The sequence below is a fragment of the Meriones unguiculatus genome, chromosome 3 (assembly GCF_030254825.1).
Source record: "Meriones unguiculatus strain TT.TT164.6M chromosome 3, Bangor_MerUng_6.1, whole genome shotgun sequence".
Taxonomy (NCBI): Eukaryota; Metazoa; Chordata; class Mammalia; order Rodentia; family Muridae; genus Meriones; species Meriones unguiculatus.
Genome location: NC_083351.1, coordinates 126662121 through 126677318, shown reverse-complemented (window position 1 = coordinate 126677318; position 15198 = coordinate 126662121). Strand labels below are relative to the sequence as shown.

The window sequence follows — 15198 nt, the reverse complement described above, 5'->3', positions numbered from 1 at the left end:
AAGAATGTTATTCACTGTACATTTACACAGAACACTGTATACAAACCAGCTCCACCGGGCCAAAGCTAAAAAGGCTAAAAAAGAATCTCTAGCCAATTTTCTGTGTGTCCTACAAGATGATACATTTATCAAAATAAAGGCATTCCTAGAATAACCAGGAGGTGCTCAGACCCCTATCAAAACAACTATGATAACAATGATGGTTAAAGAAGGAACGCCTCAAGAATTTGGGGGGAAGAAGGGGAGGGTACACAGGGCTAGTAGGAGGTAGAAAAGAGAGGGAGGACACGTAATTACATTTTAATTGAAAACTTACTGCATTTTTTAAATGAAAGAACAAGCCAGGCATGATAGTGCATACCTTTAATCCCAGTACTTAGGAGGCAAAGGCAGGATTTCAGTGATTTGAAGGCCATCCTGGTCCCAGAGTGAATTTCTGCCAGAGCTATCATGTTATGCCTTGTCTCAAAAACAAACTGTAAGAAGTGAAATAAAAATTTAAGGAAAAACTACTTTGATAGAGCTAATGCTAAATTTTCAAGGTAACATATTTTTAAAGCTTTACAAATAAACTTCTTTACAAGAAATACATGACCTGCTTGTCTTTATGTTGGTACAGGCAAAAAGTTTAAGCACCCACACTCTGCCACAGGCTATTCTGATCCTTTCCATTTTACAACAAAACACCAAGGTTCAACAGTCATGGGACTTAACCTAACCAAATAAATGGGTTAGAAGCATAGCTGAGACTAAACTCCAGTCCTTTTAAAACACTGCAAAATAACACATAGCACACACACAAAATAAAACAAAACAGTCCTGACCTCTGAACTAAGATTGTTGAAGGAGGTGGTAAAGATACAGTTCAGCTATTGCCCAGGATCCAGGCTTGAGTCTCAGTACCCACGTGATGGCTCAGCCACAGCTGAAGTCCCAAAGGATTCTATGCCAGCTTCCGTCCTCCACAGACATCACGCATGCATGAAGTGCACATACTTACATGCAGCCAAAACACCCACACAGGAAAAGAAAAATAAGACTTGAAAAGACTTACAAATAAATGTTCAATAAGAAAAGTACATTTGGAAAATCCCAAGAGAAGCTGAGGTAATTTTTTTTTTCTGATTAAAAGGTCTTTAAGACACAACTGAGGGTCCAGTATGATGGAACAAACTTCTGTGAGTCCAAGGCAGGTTTTGTGGGGGTCCAGTGCCAGCCTGGGCTTACAAAGCAAGTCCAGGGCAACCATTATAGAGAAGACCTCATCTCAGACAAGCAAAACCGCAACTGTACAGAGACCTGTGGATATCAAAGTAAGAATACAGTCTGCAGCCATTTCCAAGTCACAGCTGCCCATAGAATACTCTTTTGTTTAGTTGGTTTTGTCTTTCTCTCTGAAAATACATCAGTAGGACCAGCATCCCTCAGAACTAACCTTAGGGCTAATAACACTTGAGAAAAACGAAGATTCATGGATAATGCATACAATTCAAGTTCACCGGAAACAAATGGTTTGCATTTGCTAGGAAAGCCCTTTAAAATGTAAAAAAGGAAACTTGGAGTCACTGTTCTTAATCTTAAACTTTCTTGAGATGGGGAAGCTGAGAACAGCTTTGCAGAAATACGTCAGCGGATAAAGTAGGAAGTGGCTATCGCTACAGCCCCTGACAGTTCTGCAGTGTTGCTGTTCAGCTTACGTGGTAAAGAGTGTGCGCATGCTCTTTCAGCCTCAAGACCTCACGATCAAGAAGGTTCTAGATTTGAAGTCCAAAATCAGATCTATCAATCAAATAGCACGTCTCGTGTTCAAAACGTGAAGTACAGCAATTGCAGGAGAAATTAAACATGTTCTTTCCAAATGATGAAACATGTTCTTTCCAAATGACGTCCCAGTTCTCCAGCAACTGGCAGTTTAAGAAAGATGGGTCAGACGGGATCTAACCAGCCTGCAGCTGTCAAACTGAATAGCGAATTGGGTTTAATATCAAGAGAGATTCCATTCTGGGCCCGATCATACCAATCTCAGGAGATACTGGTCCAAGTCGCTTCTTCAGTCACCTTCTTCTTTTCAAAAGGAGAAAATTGAGTGAGACACCCCGGAGTCTCCCTCCACTAACTCTCTGTACACTGAGAAGGCGGTAGGTTACAAACCTCTTAGAACTGAGTTCCACTGAGAAAACAGAAGCCTCTCTGGGTGTGCAGGAGCGCCATAGTAAAAAGTTAGCAACAAAAGCAATTCATTTTGGAGGTTAGCCACAGTCCTCAGGATACTAGACAGCCGTCTAGCCTCCCGCCTGTAGGGCCCTGTATAATGTTATTAAAATCAGGATGGCCTGAAATGGTAAGTGGGTCCAGACATCAGACAGCTATATCCCTCCATTATCTGGGCCAAAGGTCCAGAGCTAGGCTACATCTTTCCAGTCAGAAGCACCGTGGTCATATGTGCAGATGCCTTCCTCCAGAGGTGTATAAAGCCTGCCTGAGATCCTAACTGCTGAGTCCTGAAGTTAGGAGGGCCTCTTGTCTTTCAGATTCTATGCCTGTCTCTTGAGGTAAAACCTGCTCATGGTTTCACCCAAGAGCCTTCAGCAGCCTACACCACCTTAGTTAAAATAGTCTTGGGAAGCCAAACCAAAACACTAGAACTGAGACTTCTTGAATCAAAAAAATCAGGAAGTTGCACTGCTATTTTTATTTTTAACTTTAATGACAAGCCTCGTTTCTGCAAAACTCTAGTGGTACAATCCTTGTTTCCTTCCCCACAGTCTGAGGAGTGTTTTGAGAGGTGAACAATGTTTAGCACTTTAAAGACTGGCACTTCTAATGTAAAGCCCCTCACGATAACTGGCATCAAAGGAAGCCTGGCTGCAGTGATCTTCCAGAGCTGCGGGTTCTGAGGTAGACTTTTAGTTGAGCTAAAAGTCAAGATTTGCCTGTGAGAATGGTGCTGATCACAGAAGCGGCTGTGTGGCTCCCTATGTGCCTGTTCTTGGGACAGATGATGAAATGACCTGAGATTCTCCTAGGACAAGTGTGAAGACACCACTGTGGGCAGCAGAGAGAGCTCCCATTGAAGGGTTGCTGCATTTGAACGGGGCTAACTGCCCACTGTACCTGACCCAGCAGCACGCCATACCTCTGCATCTCCTGCACAAAAGGAACTGCTCAGTGTTCTCGAATGCCACCAGTATAGAGTGTGGCGGGCACACTATATTCTTTGTAAATGGTAACTCTGTCCACTGAGGGAATTTCAGATTCCTGAACTCTTGTCATTGGATCCTGGTAGCAATCACAGACCTACAAGCCCACTAACGGCAACCTTTGCCCTACACCCACATGGGATCCCGAATACTTCCTTAGACATTGGAACTGTCCTGTCACCAATCGGAACCACTGAGGTGAATTCTGTGACTACTCCCTGGCCAGCATCCTTTAAGGATGTAAGGAGCTGGAATTGAGAATGCTGTCATCTATCTTAGAAGGATCATGCACAGCAGGGACTTTGTACGCAAAAGGCACAGAAATGGTTGAGCCTGTTATGAAATTGGAAGAGCAATTCCAAACATGTTCACAGCCACACTTCTATTATAAGGGAGAAGTTATGGAATGTTTTCTGGTGAGTTGGAAAGGAACCCCTCACGACATACAACCACCACAAACCCACTTACCACATTCACAGGCTCATCTCAGAATGGCAGCAGCTTGTCATATCACATACACATGCATGTGTGTGCACACAGGCATACATGCACACACACTCAATAAATGATAAAATAAATATTTAAAAACAAGCCAAACAATGTAGGAAACTTCCATTCTGTTCTCTCTTCCTAAGTTATAATCTCTTTCTTCCCCACCTCTCCCACAAACCATAGGTGTGACTAGCAACAATTCTTCCTCCTGTGAAACTAATGATCAATCTTGCTGACCCCAGAGTCATCCACCATTCATGGGCTCATGCCAAAGTGTGAACAAGCAACACACATGGCTGTAACTGTCAGAGAATCGGTATTCTTCTTTGTACACACACAAGCTGGTTACAGAAACAGTTTTGTCTGCATTTTTTTCATTAGCATGTTAGCTATTGATTTCCTTTTCACTTGATCTTCTAGCTTCTTTCATCATTGAGATATGGAAAAGCTTACTAAAGGGAGATGTTCGATCATAAAGACTTTGAAACAAACTGAAAGAAGTCTTTTTGGCTTCATGGCATGCTAAAAACTAACCAACCAACCAACAAACAAACAAAAAACTCTTCAGAATTTTATCATGGATCTCTTGCTTTTGAGAAGAATAAAAAATAAACTAAAAATAAACAAATAACTAAATCTATTAAAGATTAGCTAAAAGGCTGCTGTAGTTGTCTAGATAAACAACGATAAAGCAGAGAAGAGAAGAGAGAAGAAGCAGAAAATAATTTTCTCATTTATTTGATATAAAGTGAAAAGGGGGAGCTGAGAATAGTGGAACATGCCTATAATTCTAGCACTCAAGATGTTGAGGAAGGAAGATTGTGAGTTCAAGGCCAGCCTCAGTTCTCTAGTAAGAGCCTGTCTCTAAAACAAGATGAAAGAATATAGGGGAAGGAAATAAGGGATTGAATATCAATATGAATGATTATTAAACACATTTAATTACATGGTAGTCCTACCAATTTCCAACTGTATTTGGATTTTATATAGAGAACCAACAGTAAATGTGACTGATTATTAATTTTTATAATGTAATGACAGACTTGTAACTTAAGAGTATTGCTATATAGGTCAGACTGGTCCAGAACACCGTATCTCCCTGCCTCAGGCTATCCAATGCTGGGATTACAGGTGTGAGCCACCATGCCCTGTTTGTGATGGTCATTTCTTTATGTATGTACATTTGTTACATACGACGGAGCTGTGGGCAATTAGGACAGATTATTTCTGTGTGAGATGTTTGTAGACTCACAGAGACCCCCATTGTCCTTCATAATTATTTGTGTTTGTGTGTGTTATATGTGTGGAGGTGGGGCTGAGAAAGTAGGGAATGTTTTGTCTGTATGTAAGAGCCAAAGGAGGATGCTTGGTGTCCTGCTCTATCACTCCATTTTACTCCCTTGAGACAGAGTCTCTCACTGAACTTGGAGCTATGCTGGTGACCAGCAAGCTGCAGCAAACCAGTGATCTTATCTTCATCTCCCACAGCTCTACAGTTGCAGGTGCATGAAAACATGCTCAGTGTTTTACATGGGTGCTTCAGATTAAAATTCACATCTTCGTGCTAACACAGAAGGTGTTCTTACTAATCTGGTATTATTCTAGTGAAAGTCCAGATACAAAATTAAAGAAATATGTGTTGTGGTGGTGTTTCCTCTCAGTCCTAAGCTCCCAGAATAATGACTCGTGAGACTCAAAATATTCACAAATACCTAAGCCATATAGGTATTTCTCTGGCTAGCTCACATCTTAAAATAACCCATTTATACTAATCTACATTCTGCCATGTGGCTGGTTACCTCTGCTCAGGTACCATTCATGTGTCCTCCTCACATCTTTCCAGGGGTGAATCTTGTGCACCTGGCTCTATCCCAGAATCCTTTCTGCCTACTGGATGCTCTGCCTTCTATTCTACCTTTTCCAATATGCCATAAGTTTTTATTGACAGGTGTTATATCTATCTATACAAATATTCTCTCTTCATTAAACTGTGCCTTTATTTACCTCAGGTTGAAGAAAACAGGAACAAGTGAAGGCTGAATATTGTCATACACTTTATAACATAGATTTAAGCTACAGTTCATTACAGATCTCTAATCCCACATTTTGGGAGGTAAAGGCAGGAGGATAGGGGTGATTATTTCTATTTTAAATTTTTGTACACTCTCAGAGATTTCCCAGTTTCCTACACAATTATCTACGTGTGCACTGAATATATGAAGACGATCATGAGAAAAGGTTGAGTTATCTATGTGCAGATACATGAGCATGTAGCTAGATGTTCCGTGAAGCTTTGCTTGTAGTCAGTGGAGGAAGGGCTAATCTAACTCTGGGGCATCTGCATCACAGATTATTCCAGCACAGTTACCAAGACTGAGAGAGACCCAGCATACACAACAGCATGTTCAGTACACCAGATTGTGTGGGTGAGTTATCAGATTGGTGTCTCTGTATGCACAGAGGTTAGAATGTGCATAGAAAAGGCCCTGTAAAAGTAAGCAGTGAGAGAGGACAGAGGACTGTAGGAGGTCATGTAAATTCTACCTCATCTTGTAAACCTTCATCCAGAAATGAGTCAGAGCTAATTTGTGTAATTGAAAGTGCATACTTGTTTGTTTTTATTAAAGAACAGGAGAGAGACCTGCTCAATATACAACATCAGTTCATTTGATTTATCAGCAATGATCCTCCTCCTGCACTGCACTGCTCCTCCTCCTGTACTGCACTGCTCCTCCTTATGCACTGCACTGCTCCTCCTCATGCACTGCACTGCTCCTCCTCATGCACTTCACTGCTCCTCCTGCCCTGCATTGTTCCTCCTGCACTGCACTGCTCCTTCTCCTGACACTGTACTGCTCCTCCTCCTGCACTGCACTGCTCTTCCTCCTGGACTCTACTGCTCCTCCTGCACTGCATTGCACTGCACTGCTCCTCTTCATGCACTGCACTCCTCCTCCTCATGCACTGCTCCTCCTCCTGCACTGCACTACTCCTTGGTACTTTGATCTCCTCTCTTCTCTGTCTACCCTATCATTCTCTTCTCTAGGTCTTTACTTATCAACTTGGGCTTTTGTGGTGTCTTATGACTCAGGGCCCTTCCTTTCTCCAGAGTTAGACTTCCAAAAAGAGCAATGGCAACAGCAGTCATTTTCACAGCAGAAGTAGCAAACACTTTTCAACTAAGTCCATTCTCTCTGTCCAGTCTGCCACTGTGATTAACTCTTACCTATAAGAGTTTGTTGTCCCTTCATGTGTGTTTCTTTGGAGTTGTACCTGAAAACACCTACTTTGTCCAGGCCTAGAGGAAGGCTCTCCCTTCTTAGCTGGTCCTTCTGGTCTTCTCCCCAAAGCCTAGGGTCTGATGACCTAATCTGTCCCTGTTAAAACCCCACAGTTGTAGTAGGGATAGAGAACCTTCCTAGACAAACCACAAGTCAGGCAAATTACCTTAATAAACATTTTCTTTGTGGAATATCCTCTTCCTTTAAAAAAGGAAGTGTCACTCAGGAGGCAGAGGCAGGTGGATCTCTGAGTTGGAGGCAAGTTTGACCTACATATTGAGTTCTGGGATACTCAGTAGTTCAGGGCTACTCAGAAGAAAACAGTGTGTCAAGAGCTGAGCTTGTTGAAGTAGAAAATAAAATAGTGGTTACTGGTGGCTCTAGACTGGGCATCATGACGACAGGGGCTGCAGGTATGCCGGGATTCACCAGGTGGGAGCTTGTGCTCTGTTCCACAGAAGGGGCTGTTTAAAACACTGTGTTCAGCACATCAAAATAACCAAAATGGATGATTATTGCAAAGAATAATAGATGTGTGAGATCAGAGATGACCTAAATATCCTGTGTGTATTAATTTAATGAATACAATGTGTCAAAATATCACATGTGCAGTTGTTATCTATCTGTGAAAATGTTAAACATCAGCTAATTAATATTTATCATCCTTTTTAAAATGGGCAAGATGTAAAAATTCACCAAATTCTTATTAAATTACTGTGAAATTTGAAATTCATGTTATTTTATATATTAAAAATAAAATCACTAGTAAAAATAGTTTCCTTTATAGTTACATATAATTAAATAGCCAACAAAGTTGTTATTGAAAAAGGAAATTTTTAAAAGTTAACAAAAAAAAAAGATGTCCTTGTTGTGTACTTAAGCAACTTTTGGATATATGCCTAGGAGTGGTATAGCTGCATCTTGAGGAAGCGCTATTCCTAATTGTCTGAGAAAGCACCAGATTGATTTCCAAAGTGGATGTACAAGTTTACATTACCACCAGCAGTGGAGGAGGGTTCCTCTTTCTCCATATCCTCTCCAGCATGTTTTGTCACTTGAGTTTTTGATCTTAGTCATTCTGATGGGTATAAGGTAAAATCTCAGGGTTGTTTTGATTTGCATCTCCCTGATAACTAAGGATGTTGAGCATTTCTTTAAGTGTTTCTCTGCCATTCAAGGTTCCTCTATTGAGAATTCTCTGTTTAGCTCTGTACCCCCTTTTTTAATTGGATTACTTGATTTGTTTCTGTTTAACTTCTTGAGTTCTTTATATATTTTGGATATTAGCCTTCTGTCAAATATAGAGTTGGTATAGATCCTTTCCCATCTCTAGGTTGTCGTTTTGCTCAACCATGTTCATAGCAGCTTTATTTGTAATAGCCAGAAGCTGGAAAAAACTCAGATGTCCCTCAGTTGAGGAATGGATACAGAAATTGTGGTACATCTACACAATGGAATACTACTCAGCAATTAAAAGCAAGGAAATCATGAAATTTGCAGGCAAATTGTGGAAAATAGAAAAGATCATCCTGAGTGAGGTATCCCAAAAGCAGAAAGACACACATGATATATACTCACTTGTAAGTGGATATTAGACATATAAAATAGGATACTAAAATCTGTATACCTAAGGAAGCTAATCAAGAAGGACCCTGGGTAAGATGATCAATCTTCATTCAGAAAGGCAAACAGGACGGACATCAGAAGAGGGAGAAAACAGGGAACAGGACAGGAGCCTACAACAGAGGGCCCCTGAAAGACTCTACCCAGCAGAGTATCAAAGCAGATGCTGAGACTCACAGCTAAACTTTTTGCAGAGTGCAGGGAATCTTATGGAAGAAGGGGGAGATAGAAACACCTGGAGGGGACAGGAGCTCCACAAAGAGAGCAACAAAACCAAGAAATCTGGGTCATTTCTGAGACTGATACTCCAACCAAGGACCATGCATTGAAATAATCTAGAACCCCTGCACAGATGTAGCCCATGGCAGCTCAGTGTCCAAGAGGGTTCCCCAATAATAGGAACATGGACTATCTCTATCATGAAATCGTGGGCTGACTCTTTGATCACCTCCACATGACATGGGAGCAGCCTTACCAGTCCACATAGGAAGACAATGCAGCCAGTCCTGATGGGACCTGGTAGACTAGGATCAGATGGAGGGGGAGGAGGACCTCACCAATCATTGGACTCTGGAGGGGCATAGGAGAAGAGGGAGGGAGGGTGGGATTAGAACAGAGTGGGGGAGGGGGCTTCAACTGGGATACAAAGTGAATAAACTGTAATTAATAAAAATAAAATAAAATAAAAATGTAAAAAGATGGCTGTCAAAATGGTTCATCAGGAAAAAGCACTAGCCTTCAAGCCTGAGGATGCAAGTTTGGTCCCTGAGACCTACCTACACAATAAAAGAGAGAACTAACTCTTGCAAGCTGTTCTCTGACTTCCACATAGGTGAAAGGGCATCTTCACAAATATAAATAAATCAATTTTGAGTATTTAAAAATGCAAAGCAATAATTCAACTCTCTAGATCAGTGATTTTCAACCTGTGGGTCCTAATCCCTTTGGGGGCTGAATGGCCCTTTCACAGGGGTCACATATCAGATATCCTGCATATCAGATATTTACATTACAATTTATAATTGTAATGTAGCAATGAAACAATTTTATATTTGGAGGTCACTACAGCATGAGGAGCTGTATTAAAGGGTCACAGCATTAGGAAGTTTGATATCCACTGCTCCAGATGTTAAAGTCACAGATAAGATGAGGAGCTAGAGATGTGACTGAAGAGTTCGCCTTCTTTCCTCTCATTTATCATGAGAATCATTTTGATCTCTACCTCTTCACCTCCATCCTAATTTTGGCCTTGACTACCTCTGTGGCTCTCATGTTTCAGTATTACTGATCTTTCCATTTTGATGGACTGTTCAAACTGCCTCACATTTTCTTGGCACTTGGCTTTCACATCAAAAGCTTTCTTACTAATACAGTTCCCATGTTTTGTTTTCAACTAAATGGGTTTGCAAAATTTCCCATGCACCCCAGTTTACAAATCCTTTGAAGGTAAGAACAGAAGACACTGAATTAAGGCAAGCAAAAATATTGTGAAATCAGACCCAAGACCTCATACCCTTGAAGGCTGCTGAGAGTACTCTAAATGTTTTAAGAGTGCTTTGAGATGCACAGCAGGATCTACCTATGTGCCTATATTCTGTATGATGTTTTAGTCTATGAAATAAAATCATAAAGGGAAATATTGTGCTTCTGCAGCTGCTTATCAAAGTACAAAGCTTTTTTTTTTTTTACAAATTAATATATAAGAGATGTGCATGCTCACGCAGACGGAGCATCTCGTAAGCAAGGTCAAAGTCCTTGGCCTCAAGTGTAGAAATGCAAATTAACTAGTCTTATTTCATACTGTCAGAGGCTTCTCAGTGTTTCCCCCATAGGCCACGCAACAGAACCAGGTTCCAGGGCAGGCTGTAGGTCACATTACACACTGTGTGTTGGGAAGGTGCTTTTATGTATTCATGTATATCTGATATGTATATGTATATATAGAGAGAGGGAGGTTAGTCTTCTTGTTTCTTTGTCCCAGGAAAAAAAAGATGCTTTGCTTTAGAATCATTTTTTATACACGCAAATGAATTTTTGCAGTATTTGAAAGTGACCATAGATTTTGCAAAGCGAAATATTTCACTACTACCTCCTAGTGTATCGCATGAAGACTTGAATGCATGGTGAAGGACAGGACCAGTTAACAGTTAATTTGGTACTCCATTAAGTCTTACAGTTCGTTTTTAACCCTTTTCCAATGGTCATCTTTATTTCAAACCCGGCCTTTTCCTTTCTGTCTCTGAGTCCTGCCCTGCTCTGGCCTCGGTGCACTCTCAGGCAAGCCCTGTCTGGGTGGCACACAAGATTGCTAGCGACTGAAACTCAACCCCTTCTGTTCCAAGCTCAATGGAAAACACAAGCACACCCTTCCAAAATGACTCTGGCTGTTATAACTAATGAACAGCATGTGGTGACAGGAAAGCAGGACAGGGGGGTCTACCAGGCCACTGGTGTAGGCAGAGAGGTCTCAATGCTTCCGGTCCGGTCCACGAGACTTGACATTGCCTAGCCCTTGTCTGTGATTTCTTCCTTCCAGTCCTAAGTTCCCTCTCATATGCTAATGGCTACCGCTTGCCAAACTTTTTTTTCCGTAAAATATAAGTCACAGATGGTTAATACACAGAGCATCATTGTATGTAGGCAATGGTTTATTAACATTCATTCACAGCAGCTTATTCTTTTTGGCTGTAAATCTCTTATTTATAAATTAAAATAGCAAAAACATCTTTTCATCTGCCCAATAATCTAATATGTATGCTCTGGTGAAAGAGGCATTTCAAATTAATAAGCACAGTTGTGGGTCATAAAATAGCATGTCAGTCAATACCAGGCTGCATGGACCACATTGGACCTATAAGATTATTCGTTAAGATAATTGGTTGGTCCTTTACATACTTTCAAACTGATATAATGCTGTGTTCTTGTCAAAGGTTGTTCAGATATCTTTACTGGTGAGGTAGGTTTTGGCTGTTTTTTCAAATGTAAACAGACAAAAGCTAAATTAGCAAAATTAGATTCAGTTTTCAGTTTGGCCAGGTGAGAAGCAAAAAAAGATTACTATTCTTTTTAATTTTTAATTTAATTTAATTTATTTTGTGTGTGTGTGTGTGTGTGTGTGCTGCTCCAACAGAGTCTAGAAGAGGCTGTTAGGTCCCCTGGATCTGGTGTTCCAAGTGGTTGGGAGCTGCCCTGATATAAGTGCTAGGAACTAGATTCATCTGCAGGAGCAGCACACACTGCTTGCCACTGAGCCGTCTCTCTAGCCCCAAGGTTAATATTGCTGATAAAGGTACCATTTCAGTGGATAAAAGCAAGCAAACATTATGTAAAATATAAATAACTGAATGGATTAAGTACTTTAAAAGAAACATAGCAATAAACATGGAAAACTGCACCAGTGTTTAACTTGTATAAAATTAACACATTTTCCAAAGTGGCATCCTCTTTCTGTCTCAAAAGGGTCAGCCCAAAGCGAGGGAGATAAGAGACACAAACCCCATATTCAAAGAAACTAGGTGGCCCTAACGTTTTTAAAGCATAAAATATCAAGTCAGAAAGTAAATGGAGAATTGGGCAACAGGAAAAGAGTGAATGCAAGAAGGGAAGATGCTGAGGCAATTGTCCTCCCCATGGGGAAGTAAAAAATTTTGGCACCATGCTGGCAAATGTTCAAGCACCAGTTCTCACGAGAAACGGATAATAACATGGGGGACAGGGGACATGTGTGTGCCGGTGTGCTTATGTGCATTAGTAAACGTTACCAGAAGAAGGAAGAACATAGAGATAGCAAAATAAATAATTGTTGCTTAAAATCCCCTATCACCAACTGTTGTATCCGCTAGCCAATCTATAGTTGAAATCAATGAATTAATACAGCACCAACCTAAATGTTGATTGATATTTTCAGTTAATCAGTAAGCAAAGGTAGTAAAGTTCCATATCAGAGCTGCATTCATTCTTGAACGACGCGAGTGTTTTGCTGAGTTGGAAAGTAACTATAAATATTTGGCTAAGCACTAAGAATATTTCCCTGATTTTACGCTATTCATAATATGACAACTAGAGAGTGGTGCACGTGAGTCTAAACTGCACTGTCAGCATCTTCTCTACATAGTGGAAAAAATAATGAATGAAACCTGGTGTTTTCAATTTCTATGAAAAAAATGTGCTTATATGGTCCAATTCCAGTATACCATGGTCAGGTCATTAACTGTAGAGCTGAAGAGAATGGCCATCACGTCCAGTTACACACTGTTCCCACCTCTCATGGTACAACTCACAATTTATATGACAGCTCGTATGTATTGCATTACTTAAGTATAATATATTTCCTCAGAAATTGCTGATTTATCTCTGCTGTGTTCCTAGTACCTAGAACAGAACTTGGCACACTGTAGGAATTCTATAGATACTTGTTAAATAAAAAACAAAACACTAAGCTTAACCATCGACCAGACACTATTGTCAATATGCTTTGTACTTACATATTGATCATATATTTATTGTCACCTTATATTGTAGAGCGGAAGAGAATACCCATCTAAGGTGACATCACTGTTAGCTCCATTTTATAAAAGACACTAGGAAATAACTGATCCAAGCCAAGATTTACTCCCATGTAATTCAGCTCTTCCCCGAAGAATATTCTCTCAGTGTATCAGAGCCATGAGGCTGGCAAAGAGAAATCCCAGCATTAGTACCACGTTGCAGAATTTAAAAGTAACAGAGAGCTGGGTTCGAGGCCGACCTGAGCTACTAAGCGAGCCCAGGACAGCCAGGGCTACACAGAAAAACTCCTTATCAAAAAGTGATTAATTAATTAAAAGGGCAACAGAGTCACATTAGAGAAAATGAACAGAAACAACCCTGGAATGGAGAAATGTCATACATTTGCATCAAAATGCTCAAAAATGCATGCAATTCAGTAGTCATTGCTAGGTCATGAGAATATAGGTGAGTCATGCTTTAATTTTCTTAATATCTACAGTATAGTTTTAACATTGTATATCATTTACTTGTGGGATGATTTAATAGGCTTCCAGACTTAAAAAGAACATAACATAAACAAAATATAATTTGTTAAAAGTTCAAAGAGCTTGTCAAAAACAAAAGTGTGAAAGTAAATTGAATACTAGGCCTCTTTGCTCTAAAATACGGATCCAATGGAAAAATAAAGTGCATTTGCACAATCATGAAGAATATGGTATAAAGTTGGTGTAGAATTGTTCACAAAATCAAGAACATTAAAACGAAGGTTTATAAAATACTCAGAAAAGGAACTTTGCTAAAATATTAGACACTTTAAAGCATTCATTCAACAAGGGCCATATTTCTAATATTCTGTTGAAAATTGTTTCTGCAGGTTTGGAATGGTAAGTCCTTACGTTTTGAAGATTTGTCTTAATTTACCATTCTTTTCCTTCTTAGGTACCAGCAAAAGCCAGACGCCTTACGCGACAACCTCCCTGCCACCACCTCCAGCACCTCATCCAGCCAGCCAGCCACCACTGCCAGCGTCTCATCCGACACAACCTCCAGTCCCCAGCCTGCCCCCCAGAAACATTAAGCCCTCCCTTGACCTCAAGTAAGTAGAGGATCATCTTACAATTTCATCACCAGTGTCTTGCCGGGGATTTCCAAACGCATGGCTGGGTGCTAAGTGAATGGTCTACGGAAAGCGTCTGCGGTACTTTAGTGAGTACTGTAGTTGACAGGGAGAACAGGCTCCTTTTAAAGTTTGAGATCTCTCAACTGTGGGCTCCTTGTAAAAATCAGAATTACGTTGCCTGCTTCCTTATTTCAAGAGAGAAGAGCCAGCCAGGGCACGCTCACAGTCTGAACCAAACTCCAGCCCTATAAATAACTCCATGTCCTATTGTCTGATATCCACTCACAATCTTCTGGGCATGGTTCCTTCTCCAGCTCTGCCCACTGTGGCACACACAGCTTGTCTTCTAGGCACTGGCTGGCTCCAGTCCACTGTTGCTGCTGTTCTTGGTGCTCATCCCACGGCACTGTCGTCTCCAAAACTTCTTGTAGTCCCTTGCTGCAACTGGGCTGCACTTTCACCAGTAGCCTCTCCTGGGCTCTCTTCAGGAACTCCAGCACTTCCACACAGTGGCATGCCTCAGTCGGTCTCCATGACCCCTTCACACCTTCAAAACCAGCTGCACCCGAGTGACTCACACTACCAGGTTCAGCTGCCAGCATGAGGCACAACCTTGGCCTTCTGTGTGCTGACTCTCAGAAAACACTTTCCAAAAGATGTCACTTCAGTGATGCATGCTTCTTGATCACTTAGTTTCTCGCCTCCAGCTGAGCAACATCAAGCATCCCAGCAACGCAAAGGATTTGCTATAGTAGTTTTGGTGTCTTATTAATCACAGCTGATTCTTCAGCTCCAGAAAACCTAAACTACAGGTTCTAAACACAAAAAGCCCAGTAGAGTCTTTGCTTTCCTCGGAAAATTCACAAGCTAGGCCTCCATTGTCCGCACTGATCTCAACATTTTTTTTTAATTAATTCAATTTACATATAGGCCATAGGCCCCTCCCTCCTCTTCTCCCAGTCCCATCCTCCCTCCTGTATCTCATTTCCTGTAC

The 15198-nt window shown here is 41.0% G+C and overlaps 1 protein-coding gene and 1 long non-coding RNA gene across 4 annotated transcripts in view; one reads left to right on the top strand and one right to left on the bottom strand.

Annotated features, from left to right (window-relative positions):
• The window catches only part of LOC132653132 (uncharacterized), a 36458-nt gene extending 21906 nt beyond the window's left edge, over positions 1–14552 (bottom strand). Inside the window, exon 1 of the long non-coding RNA XR_009590851.1 lies at positions 14202–14552. This is a non-coding gene — a long non-coding RNA (uncharacterized LOC132653132). The remainder of the gene's footprint in view (positions 1–14201) is intronic.
• Positions 1–15198, top strand: part of Fyb1 (FYN binding protein 1) — a 140259-nt gene that overhangs the window by 81081 nt on the left and 43980 nt on the right. For all 3 annotated transcript variants that reach the window (XM_060380514.1, XM_060380513.1, XM_021660785.2), the window contains exon 3: positions 14024–14180. In XM_060380514.1, the coding sequence (XP_060236497.1) occupies positions 14024–14180 (157 nt within the window). The remainder of the gene's footprint in view (positions 1–14023; positions 14181–15198) is intronic.